Source organism: Squalius cephalus (assembly GCF_949319135.1).
Source record: "Squalius cephalus genome assembly, chromosome: 10".
In the NCBI taxonomy this organism is placed as follows: Eukaryota; Metazoa; Chordata; class Actinopteri; order Cypriniformes; family Leuciscidae; genus Squalius; species Squalius cephalus.
Genome location: NC_137131.1, coordinates 1,493,136 through 1,509,501, shown reverse-complemented (window position 1 = coordinate 1,509,501; position 16,366 = coordinate 1,493,136). Strand labels below are relative to the sequence as shown.

At 34.5% G+C, this 16,366-nt stretch overlaps 2 protein-coding genes across 2 annotated transcripts in view; both read right to left on the bottom strand.

Annotated features, from left to right (window-relative positions):
• soat2 (sterol O-acyltransferase 2) overlaps positions 1-16,330 on the bottom strand; it is a 27,917-nt gene extending 11,587 nt beyond the window's left edge. Inside the window, exons 1-9 of the mRNA XM_079883545.1 lie at positions 16,201-16,330; positions 12,004-12,056; positions 10,010-10,152; positions 9,868-9,918; positions 5,869-5,976; positions 4,782-5,055; positions 2,129-2,204; positions 682-766; positions 557-602 (exon numbers count right to left, since the gene is read on the bottom strand). Coding sequence (XP_079739671.1) covers positions 557-602; positions 682-766; positions 2,129-2,204; positions 4,782-5,055; positions 5,869-5,976; positions 9,868-9,918; positions 10,010-10,152; positions 12,004-12,045 — 825 coding nt within the window. The 5' untranslated portion in view covers positions 12,046-12,056; positions 16,201-16,330. The remainder of the gene's footprint in view (positions 1-556; positions 603-681; positions 767-2,128; positions 2,205-4,781; positions 5,056-5,868; positions 5,977-9,867; positions 9,919-10,009; positions 10,153-12,003; positions 12,057-16,200) is intronic.
• The window catches only part of kif5ab (kinesin family member 5A, b), a 581,587-nt gene that overhangs the window by 509,292 nt on the left and 55,929 nt on the right, over positions 1-16,366 (bottom strand). The window lies entirely within an intron of this gene.

The window sequence follows — 16,366 nt, the reverse complement described above, 5'->3', positions numbered from 1 at the left end:
TAACACTGTGTGAACACTAACACTGCTCTACAACCAGTAAAAAAATATTTTTTTACATTATTTGTTAAATATACTTTAATGTCCTTTTTAAATTTTATATATATTTTTATTATATTTTTATATTTGTTAAATATACTCTAATTTATAATTTTTATAATTAGACAATCAAACACCTTATAACACTGGCAGACGGAGTATAAGATCAGCTGCAGACCTTTTTTAAATTTTATTTATTTATATGTTGGTCTTGACGCCTACGTCAGCTGAGAGAGTGCTTTCATTTATGTGTTAAATAAATAAATATATTTTTTAAATCATCAAGTACAGATGGTAGCATGATAAATTTCATTTATGCCATTTAAAAAATATATATATTTTTGATGGTTTTCATCACTGTATAAAAGTAATAAGAATCGAGGGGTGTAATTATGAAAATAATGTTACAGTTTTTAAATTTTTCTTTTCTTTATGCAAAATACAATTTCTCATTTTTGATGTAAATGTTTGTGTGTAATGTGAGCCAGACGTGTTGAAGTGAGCGATTAGTCAGTCCCACCCTCAGGAAGTTCATGCCGACGTACTTCCACCTGATGGACGGGTTTCTGAAGGGAACAGCAAACAGTGAGGATATTGATTTTTAAGTGTGTAATACAGTCGTGTGGCTCAACAAGAGGCGCTTACCGCGGATACACCTCACGGTAGATCAGAGTCGGGCAGAACAAGAAGTACAGATAACTGGAGAGGGACGGATATCGCAGAGGTTTATCTGTGGAAAAACAGACGTGAAGATCAGACTCAAACACATTCACTCAGACGCCTTCAACATTTCTCACATTATCACAGTTTATTCGCTATAGTTTAGAAAATGGTAATAAAATATGAGCAGAACTCAGTTGATATTTGACTGGTTTTGTCCATCCTTCTGTTAGACTGTCTCACACATGAATTATGTTGAATATCTGTCAGCTGTTAAATTTAAAGGGATAGTTCACTTTGAAATTAAATTTTGGTGTGTTTTAGCTTACCTCAAGGGCATCCAAGATGTAGGTGTCTTTTTTTCCACAGTAGTTTCAATTTTTATATTTTTAGGTCAAACTGTTCTTGTTTGTCAGTCATATAATGCAGGTCTATGGTCACTGTCTCAAAGAGCATGCACAGAGTCCAAATTAAACAATTCCCCATCGTCCAAATTAAACAATTCCCCATCGTAAGTACACATTAATGGTCTAAGACACGAAACGAGCGGTTTGTGTGAGAAAATGAACAGTATTTATATCGTTTTTACCTCTTGTACACAGCCACGTCCAAGTGATCTGAGGGCGCGAGCGCATCCTGGTGTGTGACGTGTGCGCAGACTGGTGCATAGATAAATACACTAGATGTCGCATTAAAGACATTCATTCCAATGAACTGCCGTAGACAAGGCGACATCTAGTGTATTTATCTATGCACCAGTCTGCGCACACGTCACACACCAGGATGCGCTCGCGCCCTCAGATCACTTGGACGTGGCTGTGTACAAGAGGTAAAAACGATATAAATACTGTTCGTTTTCTCACACAAACCGCTCGTTTCGTGTCTTAGACCATTAATGTGTACTTACGATGGGGAATTGTTTAATTTGGACGATGGGGAATTGTTTAATTTGGACTCTGTGCATGCTCTTTGAGACAGTGACCATAGACCTGCATTATATGACTGACAGACAAGAACGGTTTGACCTAAAAATATCAAAACTGAAACTACTGCGGAAAAAAAGACACCTACATCTTGGATGCCCTTCAGGTAAGCTAAAACATACCAAAATTTAATTTCAAAGTGAACTATCCCTTTAACGACACAATTAGATAATACCAGTTTAGCTCAACCAATCACCAAGCAATGCTTCATTGTGTTCAGTCTGTGTGTAAAAAGAGCATTAGCAATTAAAGAAAACACACTTCAGCAAAACATGATCAGCTCAAAGTGTCTGAGTAATGTTTGGTCCCAAATTTTTACTGGTAGTCGCTGTATGAAGAATTATTGGGTGTAATATGTCACAGTTTACTTTATTTTGCTCTCCTCACTTACAGAAATGAACTATAGTGTCTAGTAAAAATGATATCTGGTGTGTTTTCAGCACTCTTACCCTTCTGTGTGTTGTTTTTGAGGACGGCTGGTACGGTTTCACGGATAAACGAGTAGCTCTTCATCACTAATCTGATCTGTGGAGTAAAAGCAGGAGTAAGGCCTCGTCTACACTGCAGGTCTTGATGCCCAGTTCTGATTTGTTGCCTTTATCTGATTTTTTTGCCCGTCCGTTTACACGTTCTTTCAACTGTGACCCATATCCGATTCATGTGTTTACACTGACATACTATCTGAAACATCGCGCATGCTTAACGGGTTCAACTCTCTTGCACAGATGGGCGGACGTGAAATATGCTTGATGCTAGCTCTGCGATATATGCGAAGTTCGCCAAACATCATCATGATTATGAGGCGGAGGAGGACGAACAGTGCCATCATGTGCTTCAGTTATTGTGTGTGTGAGAGATCTCAGGACTGGCGGGAGCAGATTGTGTTTAAATATTGGCTTTAACGAGGAGCGATGGGTCCGAAATTTTTTTGTGTACAACATGTTGTCAACGTTTGTCCACATTCCTCTCCTTCGACGACACAACGACGAGTCCATCCGTCCCTGTGCAGACGCGCGTCGGGGTTTCTCTCGTCATTAAACCGCGGAGACGTCGCCTAATGCCTCAGACAACCCCATCTCCCTGTTTACATGACAGTCGCATTGGCATTTATTTCCACATGTGAATGAGGCCTGAAACCGATCTGGAAATATCCGAACGCATGCGTTTTGTTCCTGTTTACACGGTCATAGAACACATCGGATCTGTGTCACATATGAGCAAAACATCGGAATTGGGTCACATTTCACTGAGTGTAAACCAGGCCTTATTCGACCTGTATCTGCCCAGTTTTGTCTATTAGGCCGCTGACCTCTGACCCCCTATTTGAGCACGTCTGCTTTGATATGCATGAGATGATGCCAATAATTTAGTATTTATTTAATTTGGCAAAGGCCAGCAGACTTTGGACCCTGAACCTCAAATGAACTTTGGCACACACCACTGGGCATCGCTTCGGGCAGAGCCCGTCTACGGAGAGCCTGCCCACTCCCTATTAAGCTCTATTGTACCGAATTTTGGTTGTAATACCACCAGAGTTCCACTGGGGGCGATCGCCATGAGTGCAAAATGAATGGGAGTCAATGGGGCTAGACGGCTAAATTTGTCTCTTTCACCCGATCGCCGTTGAGAAATCTCAGGTTTGATTGTAGATTTTGCAAGTTCAACATGGATTTTAGGTCGAAAGTTGAATGAACGAGTACTTATGTCGTTTTGATTTCTTACAGGTTGAGTTGTTGTTGCCCTTAACACGCTAGCATTCTGCTAATGACGTCAGCATTCTGACGTCATTGACATTTTGAAAGACTTTTTAAAGCAAATAAGTGACTCTAAAAAATCTAACACCCAGCAATGTGTAATTTCTTTGCATCTCCTTTCGAATACAACATTCAAATTACTAGACAAAAAATTATATCCTGAGAAAAGTGGATTTTGAGGGGTATACCGCCATTGACCTCCATTCATTCTGCACTCGTCCTGTGAGCGCCCTCATGTGGAGCCAGAGTGGAACTGCAACCAGTTCAGAAGCCGGAAGTTTACTGAGAGTGAAACTTCTCGCCATATTAGACATTCTCTGCTTCGGGTCTGGCACAATATTATTAAAACCCAGTTCGTTAACCATTAATTTAACAAACGTTTTATCTTCATAGTATTTGATGTAATGAAGATAATGATGATCATTCAACGATATATATATATATTAGGGCTGTCAAACGATTAATCGCGATTAATCGCATCCAAAATAAAAGTTTGTGTTTACATAATATAGTGTGTGTGTGTGTACGGTGTATAATTATTTTCTATATATAAATACACACACATGCATGTATATATTTAAGAAATATTTGCATGTATATACTGTGTATATATATTTATATTATATATAATTTATATTATATATAAATATTTTATATATAAATAACACATTTTTCTTAAATATATATGCATGTGTGTGTATTTATATATAGAAAATAATTATACTCTATACACACACATATATTATGTAAACACAAACTTTTATTTTGGATGCGATTAATCGCGATTAATCGTTTGACAGCCCTAATATATATATATATATATATATATATATATATATATATATATATATATATAGTCTATTATTTTTATTTAATAATCATTAAATTAAATATGTAATATATTTCTGATTATACATCTCATTTAATTATACAGATTATATAAATAATGATTGTCATTAAATGATATATTATTAAAACCCAGTTTGTTAACCATTAATTTATTAAACTTCTATCTTCATAGTATTTAATATAATGATGTATTAGATATTATATTATATCATATTATATTATTATAAATAAGTTTATATTAAATAATGATAATCATTCAACTTGTAAACATTAAACATAAAAAAGTGTATGTATATATATATATATATATATATATATATATATATATATATATATATATATATATATATATATATATATATATATAAATTTAGTTCGATATAATTAATTGAATTTAATTATTAAATTACATGCATATGCATTTAAATATATTACATATGCATGTAATGTAATAATACAGTAGATTAAGTAAAGCCTGTCGATTGTATATTCCCAGTACCTGTTCTAATATGATGATGAACCTTGATGCGGGCGGCAGCTGATAATGCAGGACGACACACACAGGGAATATTCCCAGCATGCTCATCTGCGCAGCACACAGCGTGAGCGCACACACACACGTCCTCCAGCGGCTCCTGAGGGCCCGTTCGCCCCAGACCCGCAGGACGTGGTACGGCCCGAGCAGAGTGTAGCTCAACATGAGCGTCCAGGCCCAGACCACCGTCCCCAACTGACCGAACGCGTAATAGAACAGATCAAAGTCCAGAACCAGCCTGAAAGACACACACACTCACTGTCAGGCTCTCTCTCACACACACACACACACACACACTCACTGTCAGGCTCTCACACACACACACACACACACACACACACACACACACACACACACACACACACACACAAACACTCACTGTCAGGCTCTCACACACACACACACACACACACACACACAAACACTCACTGTCAGGCTCTCACACTCACACACACACACTCACTGTCAGGCTCTCACACACACACTCACTGTCAGGCTCTCACACACACACTCACTGTCAGGCTCTCTCTCACACACACAGACACACACACACACACACACACACACACACACACACTCACTGTCAGGCTCACACACACACACACACACACACACACACACACACACAAACACTCACTGTCAGGCTCTCTCACACACACACACACACACACACACACACTCACTGTCAGGCTCTCACACTCACACTCACACACTCACTGTCAGGCTCTCTCTCTCACACACACACACACACACACACACACACACACACACACACTCACACACACACACACACACACACTCACTGTCAGGCTCTCTCACACACACACACACACACACACACACAAACACTCACTGTCAGGCTCTCACACACACACACACACACACACACACTCACTGTCAGGCTCTCACACTCACACACACACACACACACACTCACTGTCAGGCTCTCACACACACACATACACGCGTATACACACTCACTGTCATGCTCTCACACACACACGTTTACACACTCACTGTCAGGCTTACACACACACACACACACTCTCACCTGCCCTGGTCGATGTAGTCCACTGCTAAAGTGCTCATGATGAACAGGAATAGAGCTGCGATGAACATGTGGTAGATGGTCCTGATGTGACTGATCTCAAATAACTCACTGGAGAGAGAGGAACACTTCTTTTGTGCCATTTTTGGTTAAAATATTAATAATAATAATAATAAATATAGCTGCAAGCAGCAATTACCGGGGCCAAGCAGAATAAGACGACAAGACATGCCAACATTGCTGAAAGTGTCAGATCAACTGCAACAATTAGCAATTAAAGACATTTAAAGAAGATTTTAGGCGAAATGCCTGAAAAATCATATAAACAGTAATTAAAAATATGATTTAATGGATTATCACTTTCGACCAATAGGTGGCGCAGTTACAAAACTGATGTGATGTGGTCAGAGTGAAGTGACAATGACACATACAAAGTTTGGTGTCAATATGTCAAGGCATTGCAGAGATAAAGCCTGAATAATGCTTTTAGCATCATGCCTCAACTTTGCTGCTGCGCTATACGAAAACGGTTTCGTCAATCGACACGAAATCCATAACTTTCAGTCGGCACAGTCTGGAGATGATATGATTCGATTTTGGTGAAAATCGGACAATCGGTGTAGGAGGAGTTCGAAAAAGTAGGTTTTGAATGAAAATAGCATTTTATTTCACAAAACTCTATTGAAGTCAATGGGAATTTCATGTTTTGTTCTATTATAGCGCCACCAAGAGGCTCAGTCCCACAATTTTTTTTACGTGTCCTCAGAGTGAGCCCATACATATGTGTGTCGGTTTTGGTGAAAATATCTCAATTCGCTTCAGAGTTATAGGCATTTATATGAAAAAACACGTAAAAAATGACTGACACATGACTTTGTTTGGAATTTACTACCCCTAAACATCAATATTTTCGCATTTGGGCATTGGCGTATAGCTATCGACCTATGTTTCCAAACTTCTGACGGTGGTTTCGTCTCGATCGGACTAGCGGTTTCGAAGATATAGCCAAATGTTTTTTAAGCGCTAAATCACAACGCTACACAAACCGTAAGGCGAAACCTAGCATGTTTGGTATCATAGGACTCGGCAATGATTCAGGAGTCTAAAAAGATGAGTTTCGTGAAAATAAGTTGACCACACCCAAAGTTATAAGCATTTGAAAAAAAAAATTCACCACTAGGTGGCGCTGTTTCGAAACTTCTCACGCTCCTTCAGGACATCGGGCTGATGACCCATACCAAGTTCCGTAACAATCCGTTCATGTGTTCTTAAAATACAGCATTTTAGCACAAAATTCAAAATGGCCGACAGCCAAAATGGCCGATATGGTAATATTGGATATCAGTGGACTCGGCATGTTACCCTGAATCTAACGAGACCAATTTTATGATTTTTGGACAAACTGTTCAGAAGTTATAAGCAAAAATAGCCATTTTTCATATCTCCGGACCAGTAGGTGGCGCTGCGCCGAAACACAGCATGTAGCCTCAGGTCATGCTTGTGATGACATGTACCAACTTTGGTCTGAATCTGATAAAGCGTTGCGGAGATACGGCTTTACATCTGTTTTCGCAAGCGCTACGTAAAATTTATTCGTGGGTTTATCGAAAACTGTTAAGCGAATCAACTTGAATTCCATAACTTTTTGTCAGCATGGTCTGTAGATGATCTGGTTTAATTTTCGTGCAAATCGGACAAACCGTCTAGGACGAGTTCGAAAAAGTAGCTTTTTAGATAAATTCAAAATGGCGGCCATATTGTTATGACGGAAATGACGTCATAGGGTGCAATCGAATTGGCATGAGCTCAGGAATCAGAGAGAAAAAGAATTTTGTTGATTGGCCTTACGGTTCAAAAGTTATTAGCAAAATAAAAGTGAAAATTTGGACAGGTGGTGGCGCTAGAGGGAATGACTTAGACACACCAAAATTGGTGTATTTAATGTTGGGACTGTCCTCTATCAGAATGTCAAACCAAAACAACTTTCCCGCATTCGGTTCTATGGGCTGCCATAGACTCCCAGTTGGAAGAAGGAAGAATAATAATAATAAGAACGGGAACAGATACAATAGGTGCCTCCGCACCTTCGGTGCTTGGCCCCTAATAATACATATAGCTGCAACAGCAGTGCAGAGCCAGAAGAGCAAAAACAGAACGAGCATAAAAAACACACGACACGCTTTCACTTAGCTTCCGAGGTTCAGTAGTTCAATTTTGCAAATAAATGCAACAAATAACAAATAAATGTTATATTTAACAAGTTCAGATTCGATTATTCTTAGAACGACACCATGTCTGGAACAGATGCACCTCTTCTGGCCACAGTATCTCCTGCGGTCTGGGCATGTGCCACAGGATTCGGACCCATGACCAGAAATGTTGTGCCGATATGTCAGATTGTTTAAAATATGCAATTTATGACAAAATTCAAAATGGCCGACCGATGGTTTATCCTCGGATTATATCTTGGGATTGGGCATGAGATGAGGAATCCAAAGACACCAAGGTCACTGTTTTCTGACAAACTGTTCAAATATGAGATGATGCCAGTAATTTAGTATTTGTTTAATTTGGCAAAGGCCAGCAGACTTTGGACCCTGAACCTCAAATGAAGGTTGGCACACGCCACTGGGCATCGCTTCGGGTCTGGCACAATATTATTAAAACCCAGTTCGTTAACCATTAATTTAACAAACGTTTTATCATCATAGTATTTGATGTAATGATGATAATGATAATCATTAAACGATAGATAAGATAGATAGATAGATAGATAGATAGATAGATAGATAGATATTCTATTATTTTTCTATAGTCTATTATTTTTATTTAATAATCATTAAATTAAATATGTAATGTATTTCTGATTATACATATTATTTAATTATATAGATTATAAAAATATTTAAATAATGATTGTCATTAAATGATATATTATTATGAAAACCCAGTTTGTTAACCATTCATTTATTAAACTTCATAGTATTTGATGTAATGATGTATTATTTATTATATTATATTATATCATATATTATTATAAATAATATTATATCATATCATATTATTATAAATAATTTTATATTAAATAATGATAATCACTAAACTATATATATATATATATATATATTCTATTATTTTTATTTAATAATCATTCAATTATATATGTAATTTATTTCTGATTATATCTCATTTAATTATTCTGTAGATTATATACAAAAATATATTACATATTTTATAAATGATTGTCATTAAATTATATATGTAACTTATTTTTGATTATATACCTAATTATTAGATATAATTTAATTATGTATATTATATATTAAAATATATTATATATAAAATAATTACATATAATTTATTATATAATTTATAATTTATTTATTTATTATAAACATCTAAACATAATTTTTTTTATATATATATATATATATAAATTAATACATTTAATTTAATTTTATATAATTTAATGTTCTCAGATCATGGTTCTGATGAAGTGTACCAAGTTTCGTTTCAGTTGACCAATCTTGAGTCAAAATTATGTTCGCAACATATTTTCTAGAACAAATCTTTCAAAAGTTATAAGCATTTGAAAAGGGAATTTTTGAACTGGTGGTGGCGCTATAGAGTTGGTCTTAGAGACCCCAAAGTCGGTCTTATTACTGTTCATTACCATCACTACCAGTGTGCCAATTTTCATCATTTTCCTACTTGCGGTTCCTAGGGCTGCCATAGACTCCCATTGGGGAGGAAGAATAATAAAGTAAACTGATGACCATTACAGTTTTTTCAGAACATCTAAAACACGTTTTAATATTTTTATGAAATTGTTTATGAAGTCGTGACCTTTCACCTTTGGTATTTAGGATGTTTTGCAGTTTTAAATTGTCAAATTATTTGTTTATTACTAGGCTGTCAGTCTTGTGGGTGGTCGCTAGGGCGTTGCTAGGGTGGTTAAGGATTTTCGATTATCGATTCATAAACGTCAGTAATAATACTTACTCCAGCAGTGAGCATCTGGCTATAAACACCTTCCCCTGCTCCAGTTTGTGCCTGGAAATCAAAGTATATATGCAGAAACACTTTTATTCAGGCACGTGACTCCTTCTGCATTGGCAGGATGTGACATCACAGAAACTCTCACCTGTTATTGGTGCTTTCCGTCTGGTCGGTGTGTGTTTGTGTTTGTGTTTGTGTGGACAGAGACTGCAGTGAGTCAGTGAGCGCTCGCTCCAACACTTCATTCAGACGAGACTGAACATGTTTGATCACGGCCTCTTTCATCCTCTGAGCAGAAAATACAGTGTCACATGACCAGTCTGAGACCAGCTGAGACTGCACTATCATGTTGTTGTTGGGTTGTTCTAATTTTTCTTTTTCTTTTTTCTTTTTTTTTTTTTTTTTTGTTTAAATTAAAGGCAAAAATCACCATGGACTATAAATACTGCAATATGCAATACTAAAAAACAAATGTTTGCGAATATGTATATATATTCATATGTATATACACTCACCTAAAGGATTATTAGGAACACCTGTTCAATTTCTCATTAATGCAATTATCTAATCAACCAATCACATGGCAGTTGCTTCAATGCATTTAGGGGTGTGGTCCTGGTCAAGACAATCTCCTGAACTCCAAACTGAATGTCAGAATGGGAAAGAAAGGTGATTTAAGCAATTTTGAGCGTGGCATGGTTGTTGGTGCCAGACGGGCCGGTCTGAGTATTTCACAATCTGCTCAGTTACTGGGATTTTCACGCACAACCATTTCTAGGGTTTACAACGAATGGTGTGAAAAGGGAAAAACATCCAGTATGCGGCAGTCCTGTGGGCGAAAATGCCTTGTTGATGCTAGAGGTCAGAGGAGAATGGGCCGACTGATTCAAGCTGATAGAAGAGCAACTTTGACTGAAATAACCACTCGTTACAACCGAGGTATGCAGCAAAGCATTTGTGAAGCCACAACACGCACAACCTTGAGGCGGATGGGCTACAACAGCAGAAGACCCCACCGGGTACCACTCATCTCCACTTCAAATAGGAAAAAGAGGCTACAATTTGCACGAGCTCGCCAAAATTGGACAGTTGAAGACTGGAAAAATGTTGCCTGGTCTGATGAGTCTCGATTTCTGTTGAGACATTCAGATGGTAGAGTCAGAATTTGGCGTAAACAGAATGAGAACATGGATCCATCATACCTTGTTACCACTGTGCAGGCTGGTGGTGGTGGTGTAATGGTGTGGGGGATGTTTTCTTGGCACACTTTAGGCCCCTTAGTGCCAATTGGGCATCGTTTAAATGCCACGGCCTACCTGAGCATTGTTTCTGACCATGTCCATCCCTTTATGACCACCATGTACCCATTCTCTGATGGCTACTTCCAGCAGGATAATGCACCATGTCACAAAGCTCGAATCATTTCAAATTGGTTTCTTGAACATGACAATGAGTTCACTGTACTAAAATGGCCCCCACAGTCACCAGATCTCAACCCAATAGAGCATCTTTGGGATGTGGTGGAACGGGAGCTTCGTGCCCTGGATGTGCATCCCACAAATCTCCATCAACTGCAAGATGCTATCCTATCAATATGGGCCAACATTTCTAAAGAATGCTTTCAGCACCTTGTTGAATCAATGCCACGTAAAATTAAAGCAGTTCTGAAGGCGAAAGGGGGTCAAACACAGTATTAGTATGGTGTTCCTAATAATCCTTTAGGTGAGTGTATGTATTTTGATATTTTCATTAAATTCTCAAATACAAAAATGCTGATATATTATTAATATTTAATATTATAAATATTAAATGCTGATGTAATAAAACAATTTAATTGGTATTTGATGCCTTTAATTTCAACACACACACACATATATATTTATTAAATATTAAATGTATATATTTTATATATACAGTATATATATATAATAATTATATAAATTGAACTATTAAACACTTTTTTATTTAAATCAGCTTACATTAAAGGCATTACAACAAATAGCACCATGATGTATAAATGCTTCCAAAACACACACACACACACACACACACACACACACACACACACACACACACACACAAAATAAATCTTTCTTATTTAGGCAGGATCATGTTGTTTTCGGCAGTGAAGTGTCTTACCTCCATGTCTTGGTTTCTCTGTGTCATCTCTCTCATTCTCATGTGATTCTCATCTACAAACACACACACACACACACACACACACACACAGTACAGCCATGCTTTACATTGGTTAATGCATAATAATATAATAGTGCTTTACATTGGTTAATGCATAATAATATAATAGTGCTTTACATTGGTTAATGCATAATAATATAATAGTGCTTTACATTGGTTAATGCATAATAATATAATAGTGCTTTACATTGGTTAATGCATAATAATATAATAGTGCTTTACATTGGTTAATGCATAATAATATAATAGTGCTTTACATTGGTTAATGTATAATAATATAATAGTGCTTTACATTGGTTAATGCATAATAATATAATAGTGCTTTACATTGGTTAATGCATAATAATATAATAGTGCTTTACATTGGTTAATGCATAATAATATAATAGTGCTTTACATTGGTTAATGTATAATAATATAATAGTGCTTTACATTGGTTAATGTATAATAATATAATAGTGCTTTACATTGGTTAATGCATAATAATATAATAGTGCTTTACATTGGTTAATGCATAATAATATAATAGTGCTTTACATTGGTTAATGCATAATAATATAATAGTGCTTTACATTGGTTAATGTATAATCATATATTAGTGCTTTACATTGGTTAATGTATAATAATATAATAGTGCTTTACATTGGTTAATGTATAATAATATAATAGTGCTTTACATTGGTTAATGTATAATAATATAATAGTGCTTTACATTGGTTAATGCATAATATAATAGTGCTTTACATTGGTTAATGCATAATAATATAATAGTGCTTTACATTGGTTAATGTATAATAATATAATAGTGCTTTACATTGGTTAATGTATAATAATATAATAGTGCTTTACATTGGTTAATGCATAATAATATAATAGTGCTTTACATTGGTTAATGTATAATCATATAATAGTGCTTTACATTGGTTAATGCATAATAATATAATAGTGCTTTACATTGGTTAATGCATAATAATATAATAGTGCTTTACATTGGTTAATGCATAATAATATAATAGTGCTTTACATTGGTTAATGCATAATAATATAATAGTGCTTTACATTGGTTAATGCATAATAATATAATAGTGCTTTACATTGGTTAATGCATAATAATATAATAGTGCTTTACATTGGTTAATGTATAATCATATATTAGTGCTTTACATTGGTTAATGTATAATAATATAATAGTGCTTTACACTGGTTAATGTATAATAATATAATAGTGCTTTACACTGGTTAATGTATAATAATATAATAGTGCTTTACACTGGTTAATGTATAATCATATATTAGTGCTTTACATTGGTTAATGTATAATCATATAATAGTGCTTTACATTGGTTAATGCATAATAATATAATAGTGCTTTACATTGGTTAATGCATAATAATATAATAGTGCTTTACATTGGTTAATGCATAATAATATAATAGTGCTTTACATTGGTTAATGCATAATAATATAATAGTGCTTTACATTGGTTAATGCATAATAATATAATAGTGCTTTACATTGGTTAATGCATAATAATATAATAGTGCTTTACATTGGTTAATGCATAATAATATAATAGTGCTTTACATTGGTTAATGTATAATCATATATTAGTGCTTTACATTGGTTAATGTATAATAATATAATAGTGCTTTACATTTGTTAATGCATAATAATATAATAGTGCTTTACATTGGTTAATGCATAATATAATAGTGCTTTACGTTGTTTAATGCATAATAATATAATAGTGCTTTACGTTGGTTAATGTATAATAATATAATAGTGCTTTACACTGGTTAATGTATAATAATATAATAGTGCTTTACACTGGTTAATGTATAATAATATAATAGTGCTTTACACTGGTTAATGTATAATAATATAATAGTGCTTTACACTGGTTAATGTATAATAATATAACAGTGCTTTACACTGGTTAATGTATAATCATATAATAGTGCTTTACATTGGTTAATGTATAATAATATAATAGTGCTTTACATTGGTTAATGTATAATAATATAATAGTGCTTTACATTGGTTAATGTATAATCATATAATAGTGCTTTACACTGGTTAATGTATAATAATATAACAGTGCTTTACACTGGTTAATGTATAATCATATAATAGTGCTTTACACTGGTTAATGTATAATAATATAATAGTGCTTTACATTGGTTAATGCATAATAATATAATAGTGCTTTACATTGGTTAATGTATAATAATATAATAGTGCTTTACATTGGTTAATGTATAATAATATAATAGTGCTTTACATTGGTTAATGTATAATCATATAATAGTGCTTTACACTGGTTAATGTATAATAATATAACAGTGCTTTACACTGGTTAATGTATAATAATATAACAGTGCTTTACACTGGTTAATGTATAATCATATAATAGTGCTTTACATTGGTTAATGTATAATAATATAATAGTGCTTTACATTGGTTAATGTATAATAATATAATAGTGCTTTACATTGGTTAATGTATAATCATATAATAGTGCTTTACACTGGTTAATGTATAATAATATAACAGTGCTTTACACTGGTTAATGTATAATCATATAATAGTGCTTTACACTGGTTAATGCATAATAATATAATAGTGCTTTACACTGGTTAATGTATAATAATATAATAGTGCTTTACATTGGTTCATGTATAATCATATAATAGTGCTTTACATTGGTTCATGCATAATAATATAATAGTGCTTTACATTGGTTAATGTATAATAATATAATAGTGCTTTACACGGGTTAATGTATAATAATATAATAGTGCTTTACATTGGTTAATGTATAATAATATAATAGTGCTTTACATTGGTTAATGCAAACATGTACAACGTTTGTCATCAGTGTGAACTCACGCTGTGTGATCGAGCCGTTCTCGGTGTGTGTGGCTCCTCGGCCTCGAGTGTTTCTGGTGTTGTGTGTTGACATGACGCTTTAATCGATCAGAGTCCTGATGAAATGTCTAGGAGAGACCCAAGTTTTATATTTAGATGCATGAGAAACATGATGATGGTTGCAGATGTTTCAGTGGAGATGAACAAGCTCTTGATGATTCGTTCTAATGCATCATCTGACCTTTTGAACCCTGCTGAAACATGTTGACCTGAAGTTACCTGTGCTATAGTATATTCACTAAAGTTAGTTTACTCCTCTCACTGTAAACAGCGCTAATCTTTGACCGTTCGCTGATTATGAACAAGAGTTTCATGACCGAAAGAAACCCTCATTGTACTTTACGTTTAGCAAACGCATCTCAGCTACTTCTGCAGGTCACATGTGACCTCAGTGTCATGGACACACAGATTTACAGAGATATAATGAATGTTATTACACACATTTATGGTTATGGCTGATAAATGATGTTGGAGATGATGCTAACAGAGACAGATGTCACTTGTTGAAAAACTCACTTCATGAAGAAATTAATTTCATACCAATGAATCTCTTACTTTATGAATTTATGCTTTGATTGCTAGATTTGATTTGCTTTTTAATTGTAAAGACACAATAACTTCATAAGCGTTCCTAAGAAGGGATTTATGAATGAATTTCATGTAAACATGTCTAGGTCATAATTCACCCCAAAAAATGAAATATATATATATATGTGTGTGCATATTAGTTATTCTTATTTCTGTAATAGTATTTTTGCAGTAAATTACTTTAATACAATTATTACAAATAATATATATATGAAAGTGTGTGTGTGTGTATATATATATCATATATATAATGTAATTTATTTTATTTATATTTTTTGCAGTAAAAATTCTTTTATATAATTATTACAAATCAAAAGCATTGCTAATAGCAGTACCTTGATGAATAAATAATACACCTTAAAATATAGCATTATTTTTGTATAAGAATTTGGAAGGGAAATGTAATTGTCATGAATATAATATCAAAATACAAAGAAAAAAATGGTCCTAAAATACGCTTTCTGAGAACAAAATAAGTTTTCCTTTATTTAGTTATTTATTTATTAAGTGAAATATGACCCGGAGATGTTCCCCACAGATTTCATGAGATTATTACTATAATAATTTATTATAAATAATAAAATAAAAATAAAAAGTGTTAATGAACGTGGACGGACTCACCTTGGCGGATCTCCAGTGGTTTTGTCCCGTTCGCTGCGACTGTACGTGTGTTTATATGAGCTCTGCTCTTCAGTGTCCTCACAGGCTCATTGATCTGTTTACACACTGAATCTGCTCCACTGACCCTGTGTTCTCACACACTCCGCTGTCAGTCTCTGTACTGTAT